At 43.1% G+C, this 27450-nt stretch overlaps 1 protein-coding gene and 1 long non-coding RNA gene across 4 annotated transcripts in view; one reads left to right on the top strand and one right to left on the bottom strand.

Annotated features, from left to right (window-relative positions):
- Positions 1–1110: 1110 nt before the first annotated feature.
- Positions 1111–27450, top strand: part of LOC119010717 (contactin-associated protein-like 4) — a 105448-nt gene continuing 79108 nt past the window's right edge. For all 3 annotated transcript variants that reach the window (XM_037083094.1, XM_037083093.1, XM_037083095.1), the window contains exon 1: positions 1111–1319. In XM_037083094.1, coding sequence (XP_036938989.1) covers positions 1235–1319 — 85 coding nt within the window. In that variant the 5' untranslated portion in view covers positions 1111–1234. The remainder of the gene's footprint in view (positions 1320–27450) is intronic.
- LOC119010718 lies at positions 15508–25586 on the bottom strand. The gene is made up of 2 exons (XR_005072044.1): positions 21234–25586; positions 15508–19825 (listed from the first exon to the last, which is right to left on the bottom strand). It is a non-coding gene; the product is annotated as an uncharacterized LOC119010718 (long non-coding RNA).

Here is a 27450-nt window from a genome sequence, read left to right as displayed (position 1 = left end):
TGTCACAAACTTGTTTCATTATCATAAATTTGATCCCTGAGTTGTCGGCGAGAAGGCTGCTGAGCCAATTACTGCAGCTTGAGACTCTGTTTCAGCGTTTGTAGGTGTGACACCACTGGATATTTTTAAGTTGACCTCAGGATACCAGATGAGTCTGACAGGAAGTGGAGCGTCTCCAGCCGTGTTTGTGGCTAACAAGACAGGTGCGTTAAACCATTTTAATCCTAAGCCAACAAATGTAAAGTCACACATGTGAAGTTTTTTGTGGTGGCCAAATGAAATTGTAAAAGATATTTTACCATACATGTTGAAGGAAGCCGCTGTGAAATGGAGGATGTGTTTTTTTTATTTGCAACACAACCAACATGACTTGTTTCACCGTCAGAATTTGAGCCATTCGGTCCAATTAAATCTGGAACGACTAGAGAAGCAGGACGATTATCTTGTTCACATACAAGTCAGACGGCTGGTCGGCAGAAGACTCCACGCTGCATTGTTCCCCACAGCACGTTACGTCTGGGTTTCATGTAACGTCCTTGAGATTCAGATTGTGTTTCAACATTTGTAAGTGTGACACGACTGCAGACTTTTAACCTCGGGAAAAATTTCAAGCCGTCTTTATGGTGACAAGTACCCGATAATTTCAACAGAAAGTCGGGACGCCTCCGACTGTGTTTGTGGCATTTTAATCCTGATCGATAACATTGAAAAGAAATGTAAAGTCACATTGAAAACATAAGTTAAGAGCATGTTTTATTTCCAGGCTGATATTAGCACTTAGCCCTTAGCTGCCCTCATTTAAAGTCTGGTTTTGTTTTGAACGACTCTCTCAGCAACCTTATATACATATATATGTATGTAACTTTAACCCTTTTAATTCGTGCGCTCACATGCAGTGAAGCTCAAGACAGCGTGGCATTGTGGGTAACAAAGTTCCCAAACAAATCATGTCCAGTGGATTTATTCATCACTGACTGCAGCATGTGGCTCCAACCACAGAGCTGCTGAATTCATGAGGAAACAACAGACCGCACACTTCACTGACCTCTCTCTCTCTCTCTCTCTCTCTCTCTCTCTCTCTCCCTCCCTCCCTCCCTCCTCCCCTCCTCCCCTCCTCTCCTCTCCTCCCTCGGTCGGGTTTGAGGAGATCTCTCTTGGAGCTGGAGAGGAGAGGTTGGCCGTCTCTCTCCTCCAGCAGCCGCCGGGCTTCTCTGCCGCCTCCCGCCGCTTCATCATGGATCTGTGGACTAAAACACTCGCTGGGATTATCGCTCAGGTCTTCCTGCTCCTCTGCAGCTCGCTCGGGACAACCGGAGAAGGTGAGCCGGCTGTGCGCTTTTACACTTTCCTCCCCGGAGGAGACGGAGCGAGTCCGGGCAGCGCGGACCCGGAGGGGGCGGCTGTAAAACCAGGGGGGGCTCCATCCTTCTGTTGCTCCACCTGGATGATACACCACTTGTGTTTTCTGGATAGACTCAGATGTTTGTCTTGTTTACTTGTTTTGTAAATTAGGATAAAGTACTGGGATTTCTTCCACACTGTATCGGTGGGATTTTACGCGTCGCAGTTACGCATCAGCTTTTGGCTTGAAAGGAGAAATAATGAGCGTTTGAGTGATTTGATGTAAACGATGATGATTTAATTACCTTACTTACAAGCACTGGATTACATCTAACAGCTGTCTCCTCACTTCAAAAATCATTTGCCAACCACAATCCTCCGTTTTTAATGAGCTGTGTATTTACTTCAGCAGTTAATGACCACATCCCCTCGTGGGAATCTTTAGATGCTGGAGGACACTTTTTAAATCTGGGAGCCAAAAAGATCCATTTCTTTGGAGTGGAGAAGGAGCCAGTTCATCCACCGTGTGCGTAAAAACAACGTTATCGCTTTTGTTTTTCTGGTTAATTTGGCGCTCAGCGCAGCGTGATGAGCAGCCTGGGACTGAGCCACGGTCGTGCTGGCGCTCTCCAGAGCGCAGGCACAGTGTGGAGGGGATGTGAGAGAGAGAGGAGGAGGAGGAGGAGGAGGAGGAGGAGGAGGAGGAGGAGGTAACCTGTGCAGATTGGAGAGGTTAGGATGAGGCTGGTCTGACCTCTGTGATGGAGACACAAAATAAGTTATTTCCTGTCAGATTTGTTGGTTTGGCTGAGCTGTGGATGTGCAGGTGTGTGTGTGTGTGTGTGTGTGTGTGTGAGAGAGAGAGAAAGAGAAAGAAATCCAAGTGAGGAGATGGAGAGAATCCAGATGAAGGGAGGAAAGAGGCTGAGATGAATTGTGATGAGCCTGAATGTGAGCAGATGGCTGTTTTCTTCCTCTCATTGATTTGCAACCCGATCCTCTCCTCGACTCCTCTCTTCTCCGCTTTTTTTGGGTATATTTTTATCTTCTTTCTTTGCCTTTTCCGATCTACAAACCTCTCTGCTTTGTGACCACATTCTCCCTTTTCCGGCGTCCTCTGTTCTTCTTCTTCTTCTTCTCTTTAATCTGCCTCACGCTCATCACTCCGGTCCTCGTCTCTGTGTGACGGACCGCCTCTCGCCCCTCATCGTGAAAATGTCATACGAAGCCACGTGCACGGTAATGATTGAGATCTGATGCTTCCACTGCGGTGTAATGGAGAGTCAGCCAGCTGTAAGACAGTTAGAGAGAGTCAGAAGACTGATCGCTCCTTCCACAGTTGGACACATGAGAATAGAGATGATGTGAGGAGGAGGAGGAGGAGGAGATCTGTAGTTCTTCCTTCCTGAAAGAAGCATCGACAGCCCACCAAAAATATCTGACTTCCTCTTCGCTCTCTAACTCTTCTGCCTTCTCCTTCCTGTCTCTTTGCCTCCCCGCTGCTTCTCTCCTGCAGTCGCTTTCTCTTCGTCTCCCGGCTGCTTCTGACTCAGATCTGCTGTCTTTCCTCCTCCCCGACTCGTCCTTCAGCCCCTTGTGTTTTCCCTTTTTCTTTCCTCTGTTCTCCTCCTGCTGTTTTGCTGTCAGCTTCTGTCCTCCTCCGTTTCTCCAGCTGTCAACAGGCGTATCTCTCCTGGTTTTGCGTCCCGTCTCTTCTTCCACGCTCGCTGAGTATTCCTGTCGCTCCTTTTTACCCGCATCTCTGCCCTCCTGCTGCATCTGAATCAGAGCTGCCGCTGTGTCACTTGATCCGTCCTCCCTAATTCCTCCCTTTTACCTTCTGCCACACGGGTTTCCTCCTGCTTCTCGGCTCCTGATTTATCTCTCTCTCTCTCTGGCTACACTTTCTCCTCCTGCTCTTTATTTCCTCAGGGAGATTTGATGTTTCTGTCATTACCCCCCCTCTGTGCGGCTTACAAGTTGGACTTCACTCATAAGGGGATTTTCAATGCTAATGCTTCCATTTCCTCCTCTTGATTTTATTCCTGTCAGGGTGTGAAAGTCTCTGAAACAGTATTTAGTCCACAACAGGGCAGTAAAACCCTCCACGGAGGCCTCGGGGGAGCACACATCGTTTCAGGGTTTGCAGCTTTTCCCTGCTGGTTGTCTCAGTCGTCACCACACTGAAGGTTTAAAGATCCATAAACTGAACATAATATCGATGATTATGTTTTTATTAGTGCACAGGATAATAACCTGAAACTAACAAAGGCGCACTTCTGTTTCTGCAGCTGTAGGCAGGGATGTTATCAGCTGCTCCGGCTGTAACTCCATTTTCACTTCCCCAGGAGTTGCTGCTGCAGGTATTACACTGTATATTACTGCCAGATGGACACAATATACACATATATGATATATATTATACATTATCCTCTGCCCAGACTGCACTCAGTCTTTTTTCCATAGAAACCTTTTTCACGGCGTGTTTGTTTATTACAACGAGGAAATAACTTTCTTTGACAAAAGTCTGCTGAAAGAACCAGAGCGCAGACGACGAGGTGACTCAAGGTTGTTTGGCCTGATTTAACTTCACCTGTTGGTATCTGACTGGTGTGCCAGGTACCTCAGCAGGAGGGTAGCAACTGCATGAAGCGGTTCTATTGGCACCATCCAGAACGTTTGATAACGGCAGTGTGAGCCAGTGTGAAACAAACCTGCTGCTTTGTTTCAGAATGAGCCTTTAACATCTACAGAGTGAGCAGCTCCTCGTCCATTGTTCTGCTGAGGGTGAGACCGAGTTCTCAGCAGGAGCGCCAGGCTTTGATGCCAGTCCGACGTAATGGCTGAACCATGTAATTACACCGTCAGGTGGTGCGCTGGGACACAAACAGGCGTTTTCCCATAAACTCATCTTGACACCCCAGTGAAATCACTCACTTCATTATCAGAAGTTGATCCATCCGTACCGATTAGCATATGGCAAGTCAAGAACAACTGTTCTGTTTATTTATTTTATTCCTGTTCAAGCTAGCCGGCTGCTAAACAGGAATGTGGCCAACTCAACCGGCGGGAGTCTCCCATGCAGAAGATCCAGGTCATATTATAGTCGGAGCTCTGCATCCGACAGTGTATCCACCTGACTTCTCTTTTTGAATACGCGGGGTGTTCAGATGTTTGCAGTCTGCAGCTTTTATACCACAGTACGTCACTGGAGTTGTGGCTGGAGAGAAACAACCGAGATACGTATTGAATGTTTGTTAAAAGCTGATATTAAGCTCAGTCGCCTGTTCCTGTCCTGCTTTCTGTCACTTGGTATCAGTTTCTCTTTTTCTGCCTTATCCATTCTCTCTCTCTCTCCTCTGTCTATCTCTATTTGTCTCGCCCGGCCCGACCCAGCAGCACACTCATCATGCACGGACCATAAACCACAGCAGCACAATAAGTTAGCCTGCAGAGGCGGAGGGATCCCAGCCGTCGGGTTCTCAGACTCCGCTTCGCTTCTTCCTTCTCCTCCCCGCAGACAAGCTCACTGTTCATTATGGAGGTGGTACTAAACGACAACAAAGTAGATATACATATTTTAACAGCCACAGATGGCGCTCCGATGACTTGTTAGCCGGAGGAGCGGAGCGCTCGGGGTTTATGTGATGAGATTCAAGGAAGCCAGCGTGTGAAACAGCAACCCGCGGGGCTGTGGAGCCGCTGAGCGTTTAATCGCCTTCTGATATTAACAGCGTGATAGAGTCACTGTGTGTTTTGAAATAACTTTGTGCATGAAGATAGTGGAATAAAGCAGGTGGGGCCGGTGTGTTTTATGGAGACTATGATTTAACCAGAAGATGTGATTGGACAGCAGATCTCTCATGGGGATGAGGAAACAACTGGTTGGTTCAGGTGTTGATTTTGAGTTTAGTGCCACTTTGGGGGCAACGGGACAAGTTTGTTAGTTTATTAAGTTGTTGAACACCAGATGGTTAGGTTGTTGGATCATTTCCGTAGAAGTTGATGGAGACAACAGCCGATCTGACTCGTAAACAGATGAATGACTGACTGTGTTCAATGTGTCTCTCTGCTGTTTGGGCAGGTGGCATAAAGAGTCTCCTACCTGCTGCTGGAGAGGATTTAATGAGCGGGAAGTAAAACAGTTGCGAACCATTAAAAATAGATAAATGAGCTGAAAGACACTAAAAAGTTAGGATGTCTATGTCTTGTCATAAATACTGAATGGTGAAGCTTTATAGAGAACACTGAAATAAGATTTACGTGTCGGTCCCTCAGTTAAAAAGAAGGAAAAGCTTCTTTCCACAGCAACAATTTTGCATTTCAAGAATGATACACTAAGAAGTCGATTGTAAAGACAATGTGGGACCAGATTTTCCGGTCAGAGCTGCAGAAAACAGAGCAGTAACCCCACAAAGCCTCAGGACATGTTGTGCTCTGAATAAAGCTGGTGGACGTCATCGTACTCGGTCCACAAACAAAGTCAGTGAGTCTAAACTTCTTTGTGTCACCACTGAGTTTTCTTAACAACCAGTTATCTGAAGAAGTCTGGCTGCAGAGTAAAGAAGTAGATGAACGATGCATCAGAAGTGAAAATGATGTTTTTTCATCGTGGATTGGTCCTTTTTTTAAGTTTTACTCCAGTAAACTGAGGATTTAATCTCTTCTTGCAGACAAACAGCTGCACATGAAAAATGAAAAAAAAAAAAAAAAAAAGAGTTTTTCTCCTTTGGGCAGCTGTGCACCAATTTGCCGTTGAGTACAAGGTCACCATTTTTAAAATGAGCACCTCTAATTGAGTTGCTAAGATGTCAGAGGTGGAAAATTGGATTTGTATTAAGACCGAGACGGAGAGACGACGAGCAGCTCTGTGACGCTGCGCTTAGGGATGAGGTGGTTTTGAGCTAAATGCCAGATTTAGCATGTTAACGTCCCCAAAATGACGACGCTAACAGACTGACGCTGAGCAGATATAAAGTTTATCATGGTGACCATCGAAGGTCGGTCTCACAATTTATAATTAACACCAAATTCAAAGGGCAATTAAATCAATCACAGCTGTATCTGATGGGGATGGCAGTGGCTGGCGTGCAAGGTGCCGAGAAGCAGTTTGGGGTTCGACATTTTGCTCAAGGACACTTCGACACGCAGACCAGGGGAATCAAACCAGTGACATGAGCCACAGCTGCAGGGGTAGAGCCAGGAGCCAGAAAATGTTTGACATTTGTGCTTGAAAAATGACTTACAAGATTAATCGACCATCAAAATAGTTTGCAACTGGTTTCCTTTTGACTGACGAATTGATCAACAGACTGATTGACATGTTGTTGTAACGCTGCTGTCAATGCAGAACTAAGAAGAGGGACAACAAAGCTGAAACAATGAAAACAAGGTGTCAGGGGAACATTTTATTCAATGTCAATCTATCTAGTTATTGAGATATTTCAGTTTGGACCGATGCGTGTGAAAAAGGCTGACGTTACCTTAAATTGAGCCAGCTTCATTAAAAATGTGACCGTCTGCCATTGATGCAAAATGAAGCCAAAAAAAAAAAAACCCAGCACATTTTATTGCTGACCTTCTCTGAATAACATTAATGTCAGTAACAGTAAAGCCTGCTCTATTATTCTCACGCAGCTGAGAGACGTGAACTGTTGTGCTCCTCCTTCCTCTGTTGTGTTTTATTGGTTTCGTCTCTTAATTGTGCCCTCAGAAAGTTTTCATCTCTTGTGAGTTACTTTGCTCTGGTTTATTTAAGCTTCTCCCTCCCCAATTTCAGTAGGTACAACACAGGCTGGATGTATTTCTACATTAATTAGTGGAATATTTAATTAGTTGGTGCTGTATTGTTATTCTGTTGCCTTCAGAAATCCTCCTGATTCCTGCACTAGTTCTTGTTCTGGATAATTCAGCTGTTTCTCAAAGCATAAATTCAGTCTGTTCAGGACATGTCACACTCTCGTTGTTAACTGCACATGAAGCCCGGCGCTGTGCCGATAAGTAATATGAGCTTCGGGGGATAAACTGTACGTTATTGATTGACAGGGTTTGATTTCTCCACGACTCTTGTGCAATTACGATAAAGAACATAAAGGCCTGAATTATTCAAAGGTGGCTTTGATTTTGAACAGATGTTGAGTACAAGCTAATGAATTCAAGAGTTACAGGACTTATTGTGTGAAGAAATGTGATAATTTACTCTTCTTTTATTACATCTTTTCCCCAGCGGCTGCACTGAAATGTGTTTTTAAAACATCAAATTGAGTTGTTAGTTTCTATTTTTGCTCGGCATTGCTTTACATCTTCGTTATTTTTGTAACTACGATGTGATGTTTTCCGATTGTTTCATGGTGACGACGTCCTAAAGCAAGAATACACAAACCCAAAACCTCCACAGAGTCCTGCAGAGTGTGTGTGTCTGTAGCTCAGCTCCACCCTCAGTCAACAATGCAACTCATCATGCATCCATCACAGACCCAGAGCAGAGGAGAGAGACAGAAGCCATCTTTTTTGCGACTAGGTCCGTGGATATAAACAGAAGGTGGTATATTGGGGGTCTGTTTTGGTCTGCCAATCTAACGCTTCGGAGGGTACAATTATTTCCACCTCCACTGCTGTGTAAATTCAAGTTGTCGATGTGCCGGCAATTGCATGAGACGGGTGGAGGTGTCGATGACGTGCACTGTTGTGCGACCCACAGCCGGGGAGTTTTAAAACCAGGAAACAGCTGATCACAGCTGGACTGCCGCTGAGATCCAGGAGATGCAGCGTCTCCTCGGTCTCTGTAGCTGTCTTCACTATTCGCTTGTTGTTGTAGCAGCAAACTAACAGTCGCTACTTTCAAATTAAAAGCCCCCTGCTAAGAACCCAGTTCTAACCTCCGATGGGGTGCAAATGTAAAGCTCTTATTTTGAAGACAAATTCGACCTGCTTCACTGTTCACAGCCCAACTTCGTGCTTCACGTCACGTCACATGTTCACACCTACCCCAGTTTTTTGGAAAAGAAGGAACATTACACCTCCCTTTTTGAAAGACAAGGCGGCACATTGCAGCCTTTACCTTGCTGCTGTTATTGGCATGGGATGACACAGCATTGCCAAAAAAACTGACCCCCAAAAACATCCTGAACGAAGAAAATAATGCAGATACCGACACCGCCAAATATTTCTAGTGGGTCAAATGTGGTGATTGAAAGATTTTACTTTTGTATGAGTCTAAGGGAAATCCAGCTTTGCAACACACAGAGTGTCCATTCCACTGTTTTCAGAAGCTGTTTAATACTCCATATTGAGTAAAATGAACTTTTAGAGAGCGTTCATCGCCTCTCTGAACACGCTACAAGCTGGTCCGTGTGTGTTTGTGTGTGGATATGTGTGGATATTTCCTAGCAAGAGGGCCTGTGTGTAAATTAATGTGTGTTAGTTTTCCCGCTGTGGGTTGAAATTAATTGCGTTTGCCCCGGGTGTTTTAAGCAAACATGAGGTCAGAGTTTATGTAAGTACATTAATATGAAGATGCAGCTGCCGCGAGGTGGAGGAGACACATCTGACCTGCTTCTGCATCCAGTAATGAATACAGTACATCTCTGCGGAGAAGACTCTTCCTCCCTCTGCGGTTCTTCCTCAGGCTGAGGCTGAAAATGAGAAAGTTGCAGAGGTAAATGCTTGCTTAAGCGCAGAAGTGGTCAGAGAGCAGAAGATAATGTACACTGAAGCTCCACAGTGTGTGTTCACACTTGAAGATAAGAGGGAGATTAAAACGGCTGTTTGGAAAGGAAATAAAACATTTGGTGAGATGAAACTTTCCAGATGGAAGAAAAATCAGTTAGGATTAAATTCATATCTGTATGTTGGAAAAAAAAAAACATTATGCAATAAAGTACTAAAAAGGAGGCGTAAATATTGTAGATATTTGTATCATCTTTCTAGTATGAAAACTAATAATTTAAGCACATTTGTTAACGTGCCTGATAAAGGTTGAAAATCAGGATGAAATCACAAGGTTGGCTTGGACAGGAATTTGGAATGGGTTAATAATATAAAGATATATATGTAGTATAAAGATGGATGACTAACACACGTCACAACAGATACAACAAGCCGGTGGTGTCATAATATCGAAAGGGCAGAATGAACAAAAGGATGAAGAGAGGAAAGGGCAGTAAAAATGATAAAGATCACCAGATTAAATTATAATTGACAGGCAACAGCTGGATTAAAGAATTCACTGCCTCAAAGGAAATTACTTTGGAAAACGACAGCTGTCTGGCCTTTATAAAAGCCACCGCCACACGAGGAAAAGGACCGACAGCTCGCTCAGGCCAATGTGTTGTCCTTCAGCTGTGTATCCCTGAGAGAGCCCACCTATTGTTCATCATTCACTTAATAATCGTCCGTGACTTCTCTCCACACGTCATTTGCTCCGGTGCTCTGCCGGCGCCGGGGGCAAGGTCTGTCCGAAGCCGTTTGTCAGAGTAAATTGAAGGCGCTGAAATGCATCCTGGGAGGTTCTGATGTTTGTGTTGCTCCCTTCAACAATAATTCGGCATCTCTGCGGCACTGCAATTGTTTTTTTTTCTGCATAATGACAACTATGACGAGGTGGCTGATTTATAGAGCTGTTAATGAGGAACAGTTTTATTCCAGCGGTCTCTACATCAGTTCTGCCGAGGGGAAATTACCCTCAGTGCTATTAAAAAAGCAATTTTTGCCGAGCACCTATAGGAAATACTATGAGACTGACATTCAAAGTCAACACTGTTTCTATTAAAGCAAGTCTATGATATTTCCCACACCATGATCACCTAACCAAACTTTAAATATAGGCGGGAGGCAACGCAACAGTCAGCCTTCATCTCCACTGGTTCTTTTGGTGCCTTATACCTTGGTCACACTACATGACTTCCTGTCTGGTAATCATTGCGCTTTACACGCTACATGACTGATCAGCGACAGGAGGTCCAGTCGGTTGTTTGTGATTTGGTTTGCAGCAAGAAAAACAAGGATTAAAACAGAAACAGTACAGAACAGAAAAGGTGTAACTGCCTGTTGACATTGTGGTTCAGCGAGGACGACGCCATTACACAAACTGAAAGGTTTTGAATAGAAACTGTTATTATTTGTGGCCTCTCCACACAAACTGATGCACGATAAGAGTTCAGAGAGCTGCTGACATCTGCAGCAGCTCTCTGAACCCAGAGAAGGAGATTGTTCATGGCGCCCCGACCAGTGAGTGATTCAACCAGGTACTTATCCTCCTAGATATCCAGCGGGCGCTGGCGACACACCTGCAGGCTCTGGATTGTGTTTTTAAATTGTTCACAAATGGAGAGAGGGCACCAGTTTGTCTCTGCTCTGGGGCTTTTCTTCAGCGTTCTCTCAAAACCACGGACAAGTGGAAAATCAGCTTTAGCTTCAGCCTCGTTCATCGTAGCAGTTCGTCTTCGCCATCCCTTCTATCCGTATTTATTCAGGAAGTCTCACTGAGATCAAGACCAAAGAACATGTTAAATATAGATGCAAGAGTCAGTCGCGTGCAACAATCATCACACAAACTCATTTAAATAATCACACGTTTCCTTATTAGATCCCTGAGTTGAGTGAGTGAAACTACTCCTGAGGTAGCTTATAAACATACGTACAACACACACACACACACACACACACACACACACCATGCTGTAGCTTGTAGTTACAGCTGATATTATCTACGCAGATGATTCCGTCCTCTTCATGTTCAGATCATGTTCCCTGCAGAGACTGGGGATGAAAACGGGGTCATGTTGCGTTCAATACACGAACCAGCCACGATGACACACAACCCATCATTTATTCATACAACACACCATCTTCTCCAGCTCTGCAGCGGCAGAAAGTCATTAATCATCTCACTCATCATCCACACATGAAGGATTGAATGGCTGCCCTCACTTTCCCGACCGCCGTCTTCAGGTATGCTGTCTGTCTTGCTCTTCACTGCTCTCTCTCTCTCTCTCTCTCTCTTCGCCTCATCAGTCTTCCCAGAGGTTTTTTATCCTCCGTCTGAGCTGATTTAGAGCCACTGGAGTGTGTGCTATAATCATACCCTAATGACAGATAATCTCAAGAACACTAAATGACTTTAATCCTAGCCTAATGACAGATAATACCACTACACTCCCGCTGTGTGCGTGTGTGTGCTGATGTGCTGAGATGATGGCAGGAGTCAAAGGATTCCCAGTCGTCCTCGATCGGAGAAGTTTTTGAACTTAAAGCCGTTATTAGTCATCCGTTTATTTTCCCGCCCGCAGAGGGAAAGAAAGGCGGCCCGTCCTGCTTCAAGGTCAGTTGTCGGGTTTGAAAAGCTGTTTTCGGGAGTCAGATGTTTGGTCAGGTGAAAGTCAAGGTGAATTTAATTCATATTCAGACGGGCTCTGAGATATCGTTTGCTCCGTGTCCTTCAGCTGCCCTGTGATCACGACAGGCAGATCATGACTTCCTTGCCTTGATCTTGGTATGAGCGTTTCCGATAATTAAAGCCAGATCTGTTTGGTCATTCACACGTTTGAAGCTGAGGGGAAGTGATTGAGATGCTGCAGGCCTAATGGCCAACTCAGGGGTGTTATTACTCATTCAATAAAGGCGACTGGGCTCTTCAAAGAGTTGGTTATTTAAGCTGTGGACGCTCCAGGGGGAATATTAAGGGCGCTTGATTGAATCTCTCGAGCTCATGAAGTAACCCTCTCGTCTGTTCCAGGATTGGCCTGGTTAAGAAAATGCTGAGGTTGGTGCAAATTCAGCAGCCTATTTCAGGTTCTGGCACTGCCCCGTCTCGTGTGGATTTATTGCTTCTCAGCGAGCCGGTTGTTTGCACTGAGACGAACATAAAACTGTGAATATGAACTACGAGGTGTGAATATGGTGAAGTGTAAACCCTCCTGGTGCTTTATGATTCATGAGAGGGCAGCATCAGCGAGAGCCAGGGTGAGGAAGAAAAAAAAAAGAGAGAGAGAGAGAGAAGTAGCTGTGGATAATTCCCTTTCATATTTCTTCTTTAGTGTCATTTATGGAAATGCGTGCAGACAAAGTGGAGCCATGAATGGGATTTGATGAACTCAAGGTTACAGAGCGAACACGCAGCCACCAGTCATGAAACAGGATTTATTAACCCAGGAACAGGCGGTTAAGTGTGCCGCCGTCCTGCTGGACTACTGTATTACATCGAAGGCTGCCCACAGAAGAAATCCCAAAATAAAGCCATTCATCATGGGAGATTCTCGTCATTTCTGTTGACCTGTGGAAGTCACGACTGTCTATCACTCGTGTTGAAGGGCTGATGTTCAGGGGCGTCTTCCACCGAAACGTATTCACTGTGTGTTTACGCACTGTCAGGGGTGAGTGTTTAGAAGGTGTTCGAGAAGAAATGTGCAAAATCAAGACCGAAGGCAGCAGCCAGTCTCACATCAATGAATATGTTATACAGCCGCTGGAAGTAAAGAAGGTGAGGAGGGAAATATACCTGGTGGGATTCTGAGTTGTTGCATGAAAAACTGTTTGTGTTTGCGCCTGTTAAATCTCAGTATCTCAGAAAAAGGAAACTGTATACTTGGTTGGGGAAATATCGCGGTAGCAGTTAATACAAATTAAAAAAGTGAATTACACATCTGTGACAGAATGCAAACTCTCTCTCTTGCTAGTTTGTTCACAGATATCGGCCACGTTTAACCCCCCCGATACTAACTGATGTGAGTAAGACTCAGGGAGACGGTTGGGATGGATGGACGAGTTTGCTGCTCGTTTGGAACGACGTCTCTTGAAATCGTTGCCAGAAGAAACAGAAATATCATTGTGAATGTCTTTTTGATTGTCTGCTGAACCTTCGGTTAGTCATCTCTGTTCGAGTTGACAGATTCTTGTGTGTGTTGTTTTGACCTTGGATCACTTTGAATCACGTTGGTTCAGTCAGTGTTGCGCCACAGGATTTCATGAGAGGGTAGTGGGTGGACCGCGGAGCCTCTGAGTGGGGTCCAGTGTCACGGTCGCTCGGGAAAAGAAATGTGCACAAATTGTTAAAAGTTAAATGCATCAATCTGCTGCACTTGGAGAGGAAAATCAAGAGGCTAAATCATAAATAACATGACCATGAGTAAGAGACTGTCGAGGCAACGACTTCACTCTGATGTTGAAAGAAATGTTACTTTTATTAAAATCCAGTGTTTGGACTTCTTCGTCTTGTCAGCAAGAAACTTTATAACTTTCACGTTGTGCTTCTAACTCTATAATTTAGTTCATCAGTTGTGTCTTACTCATTCGTTTCTGACTACCCAGGATGTTGTGGGTGTTTCTGTTAAATGTTACTGAGAAAACAATTATTATTTTCCTGGCATTTAAAAACAAATTACACCTCGTAGCAACCGCACCCACGCCCGCGAGCCAAATGACTGCCAAACACGTTCGGCGACGGAGGAGCGGCAGAACCCAGGAGCTGATATCAAAGAAGCTGCCTTTTCTAATAAATGGTCATCCTATTAGCCATGGTCATGAGTTATGTTAAGCTCCCACACTTTGAAAGTTTGACTTTGCCTTCACTCTCACTCTCACCGAGTAAAAATGATGAAATACAGGCTCAAGACGCAGAGAGAGGGAGAGGCGGAGGCAGGTGGTGTTGCTGAGCTCCGGAGACGGAGACTGCTGTGGGAATTTTAATGTCACATTTTCATACGTCCCTCCCTACATTAGAATAATCAGTTTCACCTTGAGAATCTGAAAAGTGGGCCCCATAATATGTTACTTAGTGTAGTGGGAGACTACCTTCCTTATCCGTCCAATTATTCCACTATCTGACTCTGTGACTCCGCTCAAAAGTTAAAGTCCAAATCTGAGGAGAAACGGCTCTGAGACTAAGTCCAAAACCAGAGGCAAAACAGCTCAGAGACTAAGTCCAAATTTGAGACAAGACCGCTCAGAGACTAAGTCCAAAACAGAGGCGAGGCAGCAAGTCTTCAGTCCAAAAAGGTGTTTATTCCAAGAGAAGAGTTATAAATCCATGAGGTACCCCGGGGCAACTGAGAAATCTGCCCCGATCACCCTCTTTTATACCCGAGGTCCAGGTCACCAGTGCCCTCCTGGACCACCCCCCTTGTCATGATCACGCGAGACTGTCATCTTACTATTCTCATTTTTGTCTGACTTCCTTAAGGCCTACAAAGTGTCTCACCCAGGCCCCTATCTGTGGCCTTGAGTGAGCTGTAGCTGCACCTGCTGCTCCCCCAGTCCAGCCTTTATTATACCGGAAGCATCAAACCTTGGTCTTTCATCAGGCTCAAATTCCCTATTAATACAGAACTGCAAGTTGTATTCTCAAATCAATTTATATGCATGATCATGACCCTGTTTGTATCTGCCACTACAGTCCCCCCTTTGGTCCTTCTAAAAGGACCAACACTTCAAACTTTAACATCAGGGAGTGCAGTCGTCTTATCATCATAACAGAAACAACAGCCTGAGTATACTGTAAATGACACACGATATATATAGTTTCAAACAGTGTAAATGCAACCCCATCCTACGAGACTGATAATGAGTATCAACCCACAGGGAAGTGCTTCAACTATCAAGACGATAGTTGAGAGCTCTCCCTGAGCCATCTTCTGGACCTGCCCTCAAACAGATGACCCAGTGATATTCATTGACAGGTTTCTATTCTGACCTGGCAACATGACTGGGGAAACGTCCTCTCCAATTAGCTGTTTATGAGAGGTAAAATGCCCTGCCATGTGGCCCACCAACTGACCTGTTCTGTGGGTGCAAACATAATATGTGTACATACAGCATTAAATCACACATTGTGGTTAACTTCTTTGAAGGCACTTGTGACTGTAACACACGTGAATCAAACTCTAGATGCACTACACCACTCAACACTTCTAGATTTGTTTTTAAGCATGCATAATCAGGTAATTCGTGCTCATGTGAATATATCATAGCCCTTTTTTTCTCTTTTTCTCAGAAAAGCATATGATTACATAGACAAACCACCTTCCACCATCTTAAACCATCTAGAATTAGAATATTATCTAGACACACTTTGTAATGACAATCCCTTTTTGGTCAGTTCAACGAACATTAGATCAGTAATTATTAGATCATTGACATAAAACTCTCATACCACCTTTTGTTTTTGTAAAAAAAAAATTTCTTCTGGTATTTTTCCAATGATCCAATTACATAAAGACAGGTAAGAGCTCTATCCAATCTTAGCACCTGGACTTAAATGACACGCTTGGGTTATTTGTTAGCCTTGGTGACATATTACCCGTGGTGTTGCCTTGGTTAGTGTGGCGGCCCTAAGGCCAACATTACACCAGAGTCCCTATGAACTTACTGGTTTCCTGTAAACCACACTGGTTTAATACATTTCTTGTGCTTTTTATGGCACTCAGCTTTCTGACGTGACCTTCACAAATGAGTGCCCGCTTTTCTTCATCAACACATTTACAACATTTGACTCTACATAACTATGTTGAATACAAGGGATCGTCGTACAATTGTCGGAACATAATTTATAAACCTGTCAGCCTGTCTCTCTCCTTGTACAGTAGTCTCTGTGTTGATAGCTCACCCTTCTTCCTGGAGGGTGCAGGCACTGACAGATACCTCTGCTCTGTTGTATCCATTTGGATTGTTCCTCTGCAGGAGTGGACAGCAACCTTAGCCAGGCTCACAGCCTTGCTGGCACATTTATCTAAATTACATTTTGACCTCTATCCATGATGTTGTCTTCCTAGCTGATTATCCACGGAGAGCTCATCCTGTAGTTGTGGTTGGGCTAATTGTTGAAGGGCTGGATTCACACATTTTTATGGTGGTAGCATTGCCCCCATTGGTGGCCGGATACCAGGTCTCATTGCTGCACTTCATTAGTCTCACCACGTCAGGTTGGTTGTGTTTCTCCAGGTTACATACACCAACTCGTCCTCGTGCTACACAGAAAAGGAAGATTAGTTTATCAAGTTTACATAGCTGTCATTGTTTTTAATTTTTCATTGGCATATTTGAGAGTTGGAACTCCATCTATCCAATTTCACTGCCATGTGCACTGCACAACAAGCAAGACATTCAGTTATATCCGAACAGTCACCTCTGTGACTTCCTGGCAGTGGTATTCTTTTGACGTTTGTAACGTACAATACACTCTTATTGGTCTTTTTCTGTGCTTCTTAGTTTGGCCAAATCTCTTTTTTCTCAGTTACTCTTTAGCCGAATCCATCTACTGGCTTCTAAAAGTTTCATTTTCTGATTGTTTCTGTGTCCTAACATGACGTGTTTGTGCGTATTACCTGTAATGTCACCATCCATTCTCTTGACAGTCAGTGGTGCGGGGTAGTCCCACCCAATGTTAACCTGGAGCGTTAGCTATTGTGCCATCGGTGGTTAGTGAACAACCATATGTGTCAGCTTTTACATACAGAAGATGTAGTAGTTCTCCCATTTTCACTATGCCCTTGTAATTGTGGCTAAGGTGACCATGGTAAGTGCACAGTTAACATGTGGTGTGTTAATAGTGGCACATGTCATTAGGACTTCTCTTTCTACCTCCCCCCTTGCGAAACCTGAAAGGGTTAGCACAAAAAGAAAGAAAACAAACAAATTAATCTGAGTCAGAGAACGCTCTGACTCTGGCCAGAATTCAGGCGTGGACGGGTGGTGTATATCTTGCAGGCCGGACGGTCCTGCACGTGCGCTTTCCAGGGTGTCACTGCCCGTGGTTGTGCTGGTGGCATCATCCTCGGCAGCCTCTCCGACACTACTATCAGTCTTTCACCTGTTGGAGGACACATCTGTAGATTTGAGTTAAACCCCATAAATAGTGCTGCTGAAGCGGTCCCTCTATAGGGCCCCTGCACTGTGGCAGTGGCATTGGGCATCCAGTGAGCATTTCATGCAGGGTTAGATGGGTTAGTCTGTTAGTTTGTGAGTGCATAGACATTAGTGCTAATGGCAAAGCATCTTCTCAGGTGAGTTTACCATTACCATCAGCCATGATTTTGGCTATTTTAGTTTTTGATATACCACTGGCATGTTCTACTGAACCTTGTGACTGTGGACATGTTATATGTATGTTTTTATTAGATGCTTGATGTTTCTGTAGTTAAAATGATGATTTTACTTCTTCTGTAACAGGTATGTGAACTTTGATGTGAAAATCATGATGCAATCAACACAGACACTTTATATATATGCTTTTTTGTAAAGGATCTCAGTATTTTCAACATCATTATATATCATTTCTAATATTTCAGTTCTAATATTAGCTTTGAATTTCTTTGTTATGAACACACCATTTGGGCAATAGAGTAGGTTGGTCAAATGCTACTTGATTAACAACAGCCTTCTTCAGCTCACACCCTGTAACTCCAAAGAACAGATCATAGCGTTTACTTGAATATAAACTGGCTTAAACTGTATTTGCAACACAATTGGTTATAATATTTGAAATAGCAGCTTATATGTAATCGTCGTAAATTGTATATATCACTTGCATATAGGTATTCACTTCAGACAACAACCACTAATGAGACAGCATGCTGAAAGGAGCTTGAAAAACAACAACAACAAAAAAATACACAACAAAACCTTGATGTACTAAAAAAGGAAAAGTTCACTGAGCTTGGACCCAGTCGACAGCGAGGAGAGAAAGGGAGGGTGATTACGTCACACCGGACGTGCAGTAGAGCGGGGGGCGCTAGCATCCCCCCTCTCACACACACCAGGGGAGGAGCAATGGAGCTGCAGTTTGAAACACAACTTTTCAGCACACAACTCCCTCAGCCATCAGCGAGATAGGAACCCGCTCTTAAAACAATATAAAACCTGCCCGGGGATGTGTCTCCTCGGCTGTAACCTCAACCGACCGTCACTTGGATTCCTTATCTCAACGACACTTTACACATGCATTTATAAACTCTTAGCCTGCACGAATAGTATTCATAAGTCAAAAACAACACACAAGAACAACCATCTCATAAATCACATTCAATACTAATATATCTATTAGCACACACATTTTAGACCAGAACTATCAAGTTTGTCTAATAACCTTCACATCGTTTGAGTACTGCAACACACTTAACCACTTATTAACAGTAATACAAAGCTCTTTAGAACAGCAAAAATGTCTCCAATGTCTGACAGTTACATCAGCACCAAATCACACAACACTGCAAAATAGCACAATTTATTTTAGGAAACACTAATTTTTCCAGTAGATTCTTCAACACACACTCAAGACACAGGTAGTTGACAACACACAGTCAACAACCTCATACACTACTTTTTTACTTTATTAAACCCCCATAAGAATGTTCGAACATTTATTGTTGGTTTAACTGAAACTTTTTTGTTGGTCTTCGATTTTTGTTAACAACTATTATCGTTGTTTATTTTCAGTTCAGATTGTTTTTTTTTTTGTGTGTGTTTTTTTCAGTTTTGGTTCTCGCATGCATTATTCTCACATTTCCTTTAATTTAGACTTTAATTTACCTTGCTTTTTGATTATTTATCCGATGTTTGCCGTCCATGGACTTAAGGCTGTATTTTAACCTGCATTTCTCTGTCCTACAAATACCCTTTTCTTTTCTCTTAGCCCAAATTGAAGAGTGCTCTTTTTTTTTTTTTTTTTCCACCCTGGATAGTCTCTGCCCTTTTTAGCCTGAACTGTCTTTATTTTCAGAAGTCCATGGTCTCAAACTCCTAGTTTAATCTTTATCTCTATCAAAAGATGACTCGTTATCAGAATTCATGCACTCTGGCAAACACATTTGTATAATTTGTATAATTTTGCAGCAGGAAAGGCTTTCCTCAGAGTATTGTTTGCACAAACATTCTGCTAAAGTTTTATCTACTGTGCTTACACCATAAACCTTTCTGGTGGTCTTCTTGAGTGGTTTTAATATCACCACGTTTTAACCACACTAACTGTACGTATGTCAGCCTCCTTCTGGGCTGCTATTAAGGATGGTAAAATGGTGAGTGGTTCACAGTTTTCGGCTGCCTTCAACCGTCCAACACATGTACCGGTTTCAGCTTGTTTAGTGGCCTCGTCAGCCAGGCTATTGCGTTTGGCTATTAGGGAACTGCTTTTTTGGTGAGCAGCACACTTGATAATAGCTGATACACTTGATAGATGAATGCTTGAATTAGTGTTAAGATGGCTGCTCCATGCATTACTGGTGTGCCATTCCGCTCTGAGAAAACCTCTCTGTTTCCAGATATTTCCATATATATGACACACTGCGTATGCATAGCCCACTGTGAGTATACATTTAACCGCTTGCCTTCTGATAATTTGCTTTGCGGCAGTTAAAAGCTTTAATTTCTGCAAGCTGTGCTGAGCATGGTTGGGCAAGATAGATTGTTTGGACTGTGGTAAATATATCATCTGGCAGCAACTGTACAATTTCTTAACCTGTGTTGTTGCTTGTCACGTCTCTGAAGCAGGATCCATCTACAAAGAGAGAGAGATATGTTGTTATTGGCTGATTATGCATATCTTCACGTGGTCTCAGAAACACATTTGTGGCTTGAAGGCAGTCATGTTGCATTCTATCTATGGGTATCATCATCCATGTTGCAGGATTAACTGTATTGCAGCGTTGGATGTTCAGTTGTTGCTGAGAGCACAACTTCATAACCTAGCTTGTGTAAGCACAAACCTTGGACTGGTGAGGTGGGCATGTATCTGGTGAGATGTATACAGTATTGTTGGGTGTCCTATGGTTCCTGTTGAGGCTCTCTCAAAGCAAAAGCTGCTGCTGCAAGTCCCTGACAACTGGGATGCAGACCAGCCTCAGAGTTATCTAACTTGGTGCTATAGTATGCTAAAGGTTGCTTACCAGTTGGAGCGTCTTGCATCAAAATTCGACAGGCAAACTGCGCCCTATCTGCAACATATTTAATTATCTGTTCTTTTTGGTTTTCTGAGGTTAAATGAAACAGCATGCAGAACACAAACAGTTAGAGGACACATAATTATATCAGATATGGTCATAACGTTAAAGTTACGTAAAGTTAAAAATAATGATCTATTAATCACTTTTCGTCACCGTGGGACTACTCTTTTTTTTTTTTTTTTTTAAATAAACACCTCATTTCAGAAATGTCTTATTTTCATGATTTTTTTTCTTTAAGGGACGTCTATGGTCTGGGAGGCCTAAAAGAATAAAAAAAAAAAATGAATGAGAAAAAGCTCAATCTATGGACAACAATAGCCTGCTAAATCCAATAAGGCAATCATTTGTTTTCATTTGCGGTTTTGGAACAAAGTTGGACTGGAGAAGAAAACTATGGCATCCAAATCCATGAACAAAGTTTACCATTGATAGTGAAAGCAACCTTGAACTGTGAGTCAGGATAAACAGGAATGCTAGAATATGCATTTGTTAAATCAGTAACTGAAAACCCACAGTCATTACAGCATCTTAATTTATGACCCTAAAGTATTTTAAAAATCTCTCCCCCCCCCCTTTTTTTTTTTTTTTTGGTTTCTTTTTCGGGCAAGATGGGGGAGGTACATGGTGAAATGAGAGAGTCAACAATGGCACCCTGATGAATGAGCAATGACCTTGACAGCCCTAGGGCTGAGTGGATATTTTCTTTAACCTAGTCTAACAGTCAACAACAGGATAACAACAGAATGTGCATCTTTTATATTTCTAAAAATCAAACTTGCTTAGAGCCCTAAAGCTATCAAATACTGCCAGAAAGCAAAGCTTAGACTTTAACATTCAATCAGTGTTTCCCTCTGTGTGTGTGTGTGTGTGTGTGTGTGTGTGTGTGTGTGTGTGTGTGTGTGTGTGTGTGTGTGTGTGTGTGTGTGTCTTGTGTATGTGCTGCTCAAAGTTCAGACCTCTGACCTCTGCTGTCTCCTTTGGCTGTGTCAAGGTGAATCCTGGGAAATGAACAGACACCTTTAGCTGGTGCATGTGGTCAGGATTCCTCTGGATCTCTCCCTTCTTGATGATTAAGCTCGGGGTTCCCATAACCTTACTTCTGCAGCATAGCTTATCTGGTCAGTGCTGTTGCACTTTCCTTGATAATTTGATACGGGCCCAGTCTCCTTTTCCTCTGGCTGTTGTGCAGTGCCTGCCATCTTTGTCCAGGACTCTGTGGCCCACCCGACTCCAGTCTTTGTGTCAGGTGATACCTCTGTAGCCTCCTTCAATTTGTTTGGCTGACATGGCCTGTGTATAAAACACTTCTGGATCTCAATGACAGTCTGCTTCCTTGTTTGCCTCAGCACGGGGTCGGGGAACATCATCCCCTCAGTGATCTCGACTCCGCAGTCAGTAGTCAGTAGAAGCTGGCTGGTGGAGAAAAAGGCTTTTTTGGAGAAGCAAGGTTAATTTGTGACTCATTTTAGAAGAGAGAAAGAGGGCTGAAAAGACAGGGTGTACTGGTTATCCTCCTCCCTCCTTCACAGAGTCATCCTGGGATGCCTGACCTTGTGTGGAGAAGGTATTGTTTAAAGGAGGGTTGTAGGTGTGGAGACAGCATGGAGGAGGTCAATTCCTAATTCTGGCCCTACATTGTTTCTTCTTTATGTTACTCAAACTCTATTTTCCCATTACCGTTTCAGTCCCACTACTGATTTTAAAAACTTGTCAGTCTACCTTTTTTTCTTTCCTGCTTTCCTGTTACCTTTTCTTTTAACATATTTTACACTATCTTAAACATTCTGTGCTTAATGTGCCTTTTACTGGAAGCACCCCATGGGTGACACAGTGCCAAAGTTGAACATTTTTAACCACATTATTTCCCCATTTGTCTGCCATTATTTCAGCAGAGCCTGTAAGAGGGTCAGATAGAGCTTATAAATTTCCGGTTTTGTTCCTTATGTTTTCAGCTGACTCACTGGGACAGATGTGCTTAAACTTTCAATGGACTTATCATTCAAACAAATTTCACAATCATTCTGCTCTTCCCATACAGTGTATGGATGGATCTCATCAACCACACACTAACTTTGGGTAACTTTTTGGTTTGTATGACACATTCGTTCCGAGCAACGCACCCCTGTAGTATACAGGCTGTATACTAGTCACTGAATGTCACCACAAAGTTTATTCTTTATACTTATTTCATATATTTATTTTCACTCATACACCCATTTTATTGTAGTGGGGCCTCATGTAATACTGTACTGTATCATATCATTATTACAGTATCTCATATTGTATCATATTATATTTTCTTCCTATTATATGCTATTATTTTCATTGTATTACCCTTTATCAGGTTTGCATAAGTCACTTCCTTTCAATTTCTTACTCACCTATAAGGATTATCTTATATCTTAAGAATGTTAGACTCAGTGTGATGAATCAGATCTCTTTAATGCATGCTGCATGTAGGGAAGGTCCAGACTGTTCTCTCCAGTCTTCCAAATGTTACTGACTTAAATACAACAGAGTGGAGGTCACATACTTTCACGGCACTTCATATCTTACTCCCTCTCAAAACGATAACCCCTCATGTAGAGATAATTGCCTCTTATATGACTTTCTGACACTCCAAATGGGAGTCTCTCCTCCTCCTCTCACATCCTGATCATATTCTTTACAGCACATTGATTACAAACCGGAAGAGTCTGTATTACCAACTTTCGTCAAATGCCATAATGTTTGACTGATTTCTTGCTCAGTTTCCAATGTCCAATTTCCTCATCATCAAAATATGTTTGTTCAAGCCAAAAATGCATTCTGACACCTTGATTTTCCATGTCCCGTTTAGTGGCGCAATAGTCATCAGTAATTATTTTATTTTCATTTTTATGCTTGTATCTGTGTTATCACCCACCACTTTATCCTCATCATTCAATTTATTATCATATCATATTACTTTAATTTGCCTATAATTATCAGTTATTTTAATTACACTTCTCTTATTACTTACTATTCTTCTATTATTTACTATTCTGTTATTATTTACTATTTTCTTATTGTTTATTAAATATTATTATTACTATTATTATTAGCATCATTATTGTTGTCCGTCACCACTTCATCCCTTTTATGGGGTCGCAGGGTTTGTTACTGGAGCCAGTCGCAGTTATCTGTCTGGGTGAAGGCAGGGCACTCCCTGGACGAGTCATCAGCTCAGCGCAGGGCCCTCACTGATGGCAGAGGCTGCCACGCAAGGTGCCAACTGCACATCAGGAGAAATTTGGGGTTCAGTATCTTGTTCCGATGACGAGCCTACCTGCTCTACCTGCCGCCTATATTATTATTATTATTTATTACTTATTTGTCACAGCATCGATTTTAATGCTTGCTCTCTACTCCAAGTCTAAGTTCTCTGCTAAATGCAGAAGGTTTGGCTGAAGTCTAAATTGCAGCTGCCCTGACAGTGTCTCATTGTTTTCTGTGCTGGGCGCTGGCTGGTTTTCAAGGTCTCCCCTGATCTATTTTTGATTGTATGTGTGTGTTCTGCTTCTGGCCCTCTCTCTCTCACCTCTACTGTAATTTTTCCCACTATTCTCCCGTCTACTTCTCACAGTGGAAATTGTCATGTTTCCTTCTACTTATCATTATCATTTATTATCATCATTCTTTAGGTCTTTTCTCTGTAATTCAGCCTCTATTCAGTCACAATAATTTAGGTCAAAGGTCCCTGCTAACGGCCACTTTGTGGCTCCAGAGGATACCCCGTGCCATCTTTTCATGCACTCCTGAATTTTTCTCTTTTGCGTTGGGTGTTTTAACATTACTAATTCTGCGGGTGTCAGTCCCGTCGGCCGCTTACTGTGTGTTATGCCCATCCTGTCGGACGCTGACTGGCACAGCTGGCGCTGCGTTACTTTTATCTTCTATTCTTTCTTCCTTGCTGCCGTTATCTTTTTTGGATTAGATTGCTCCTGCTCTGGCCTTCCGATTATTATTCTCTTTTTTTATTTAAACAATTTAACTGTTTACTTACGTATTTTTGTCAAAGAACAAAAAACAATTTCTTCTACTACAATTATCTATTTCTTTTAATTTGTCCTGCCTCACTTGTTCTATTTTATTATTTACACGGTACCTTACTCCTCTATTTTACATTCATGCATTTTTTTTTTCAGTTTTCACACTTTATGTACATATTTTTACAAAGGCCTTATATTATTTTCTTCTCTTCTACTCTACAGCTATTTCACTATAACAGCCCTCTTTCATAGGCGCTGTTCTTGGATCCGCATTATCTTTTTATCGCTCCAGAGAGGGCACAGCGATTTTGGCTTCCCCGCCAAACAGAACTTCATGCGCGTCTAAATCATTCCTGAGAGGGCACAATGATTATTCGTAAGACCGCCAGTTCTCTTGACCCTTCCCCCGGGTCGAATGAGCTCTTTGTTCAAATCTCACAACACAACAACACCTTATTTAACGACTTACAACAACAACAACAACAACAACAACAACTACAGATTAGACTTGTAGTTCTTTCGGCCCTCTTCACGGGCCGCTACAACCTCTTACTATAGTCTCAAACCACAATAACAATTTATTAGCGACTTCTGCAGATTTCCACAATACCACTTTATCACCGACTTCCTCGGATAACAACAACGATAACAACCGATAAGACACTCAGACAACAATAACAACATGTTCCGACATCAACGCGCATTTTATCTTCAACTTATCTGTCCCGTCTCCTTACACTCCACAGCTCGAGCTATTTGTTTTAACAGATAACTGCTTAGTGCAGTTTCCTTGTGCCATTATTCTCAGTACTGCCACATATTTTACAACATACCACACCATTCCACTTCCAAGACTCAGACACATACAGATCCACATGCAAATTAACATGTTAAAAAGCATTCTCTCACATTTATCCATCCCTCTTCATACATACTTTGTTTTATCATTAAAAGGTGGTTAGGGCAAGCTATGCATGAACATTATTTATCAGACATAATTCGCTGCGCACATGAACTGACTTGACTAAATCATACTTTTACATAAACATACATGAAACATACATATATAATTATCAATCACACATACTCACAATTTTGGCCTGAAGGCCGCTGCCATGCCTCTTAAATACTTCAATTCAGGTTATTACTTTTTTATTTTTTTATACAACCAAAACTAATAATAATAACAATACTTAAAATTACTTATTAATTTTTATAAAGGAAAATTTACAATAATAATTTAATTAAATTTATCTTAATTTAATTTTTATTTTTCATAATTCTCAGTCTTAGGTTCTTTTGGAGAGGTTTTTAGAACAATACCTGAGACTTGGGGCTGGGAAGGAGTAGACGGTATCACTCGTAAATGAAGAAAAGATATAAATATATCCCTTAATGGTGTATGTGGGGCGCGCCTGAGATCCGCCGTCCCGTCCCTCCCGGTCCGCCGCCGCAGGCTGTGTACCGGGCCGCTCCTCCTGGCTAGCTCGCCAAAATGTAGTGGGAGACTACCTTCCTTATCCGTCCAATTATTCCACTATCTGACTCTGTGACTCCGCTCAAAAGTTAAAGTCCAAATCTGAGGAGAAACGGCTCTGAGACTAAGTCCAAAACCAGAGGCAAAACAGCTCAGAGACTAAGTCCAAATTTGAGACAAGACCGCTCAGAGACTAAGTCCAAAACAGAGGCGAGGCAGCAAGTCTTCAGTCCAAAAAGGTGTTTATTCCAAGAGAAGAGTTATAAATCCATGAGGTACCCCGGGGCAACTGAGAAATCTGCCCCGATCACCCTCTTTTATACCCGAGGTCCAGGTCACCAGTGCCCTCCTGGACCACCCCCCTTGTCATGATCACGCGAGACTGTCATCTTACTATTCTCATTTTTGTCTGACTTCCTTAAGGCCTACAAAGTGTCTCACCCAGGCCCCTATCTGTGGCCTTGAGTGAGCTGTAGCTGCACCTGCTGCTCCCCCAGTCCAGCCTTTATTATACCGGAAGCATCAAACCTTGGTCTTTCATCAGGCTCAAATTCCCTATTAATACAGAACTGCAAGTTGTATTCTCAAATCAATTTATATGCATGATCATGACCCTGTTTGTATCTGCCACTACATTAGGAGCATTATTCAACATTTTTTTTGCAAGGCTAATTGGCTAATATCTGTCGTCTGCATGAGCGCATCTGCATAACTTCATACCTCACAGTCCGGGCTCTAATGCGTCCTCGTTACGCGCCGGGATAGATGCTGATCGCAGCTTAATGCTGTCACTGCTGTGTATTTTTTATGAAGTCAGTTCGGTGTGACCACAGCGCTGCAGACTGCTGCTGCTGCTGCTGCTGCTGCTCTGCGGCGACTGCTGATGAGAAGAAGCAGGGCCGGTCGGTTTGCATTAGAGAGGAGGACGGAGCTGAGTCAGTGGCCATTAGAGATGGAAGTGGAAGGCTGGGCTTTAACAGAACGAGACGGAGCTTAATCAGAGTTAGGCGCTAATGTGGGAGGCAGAAGAGGAGGAGGAGGAGGAGGAGGAGGAGGAGGAGGGAGGGAAGGTGGATAAGGAAGTGGAGGAAGAGCGGTGTGAAGTATGAGAGGATAAACTTTAGGGGTCAGTCGGCCGGCTGTTGTAGTATTCCCTCTGTGTTTCTCACAACTGCGCTGACATTTTCTACTCCCTTTCCCATTTTATCCCTCACTGACTTTGCTGTATATGTGTGTGTGTGTGTGTGTGTGTGTGTGTGTGTGTGTGTGTGTGTGTGTGTGTGTGTGTGTGAGAGAGACGCCATCTGCTTTCTGGATGCGCCGCCACACATCGCCAAAAAATGATTTGACTTCATAAGACGAAAGCAGGAGGAGGACAGGAGGAATGAAGGAACGTGAGGAGAGAAGGAAGGAGGACGAGTGAGAGGAGGATGAGGGAAGGAGGAAGGAGGAAGAGGAGGAGGTCGAAGGGTCAGTGGAGGTGAAGAGAGGAGGAGAAGATACCAGCGGGATGAGCAGATAGTTTCATTCTGTCTGTTTTTCCCGCAGTGACACTCAAAACCGCCTCGACAATTTCACCCCCTGCTGGCTTTCGAGTGTGTGTGTCTGCGTTTTTCGTGTTCGGCTCTCAGTTTTGCAGAACTCTGCAAGTCGGGTTTCTGCACTGACATTAATATTAATGTCTGGGCAAAAA

This window comes from Acanthopagrus latus, chromosome 21 (assembly GCF_904848185.1).
Source record: "Acanthopagrus latus isolate v.2019 chromosome 21, fAcaLat1.1, whole genome shotgun sequence".
Lineage (NCBI taxonomy): Eukaryota > Metazoa > Chordata > Actinopteri > Spariformes > Sparidae > Acanthopagrus > Acanthopagrus latus.
Note: the sequence above shows the minus strand (reverse complement) of the source record. Positions and strands in the feature narration are given on the sequence as shown.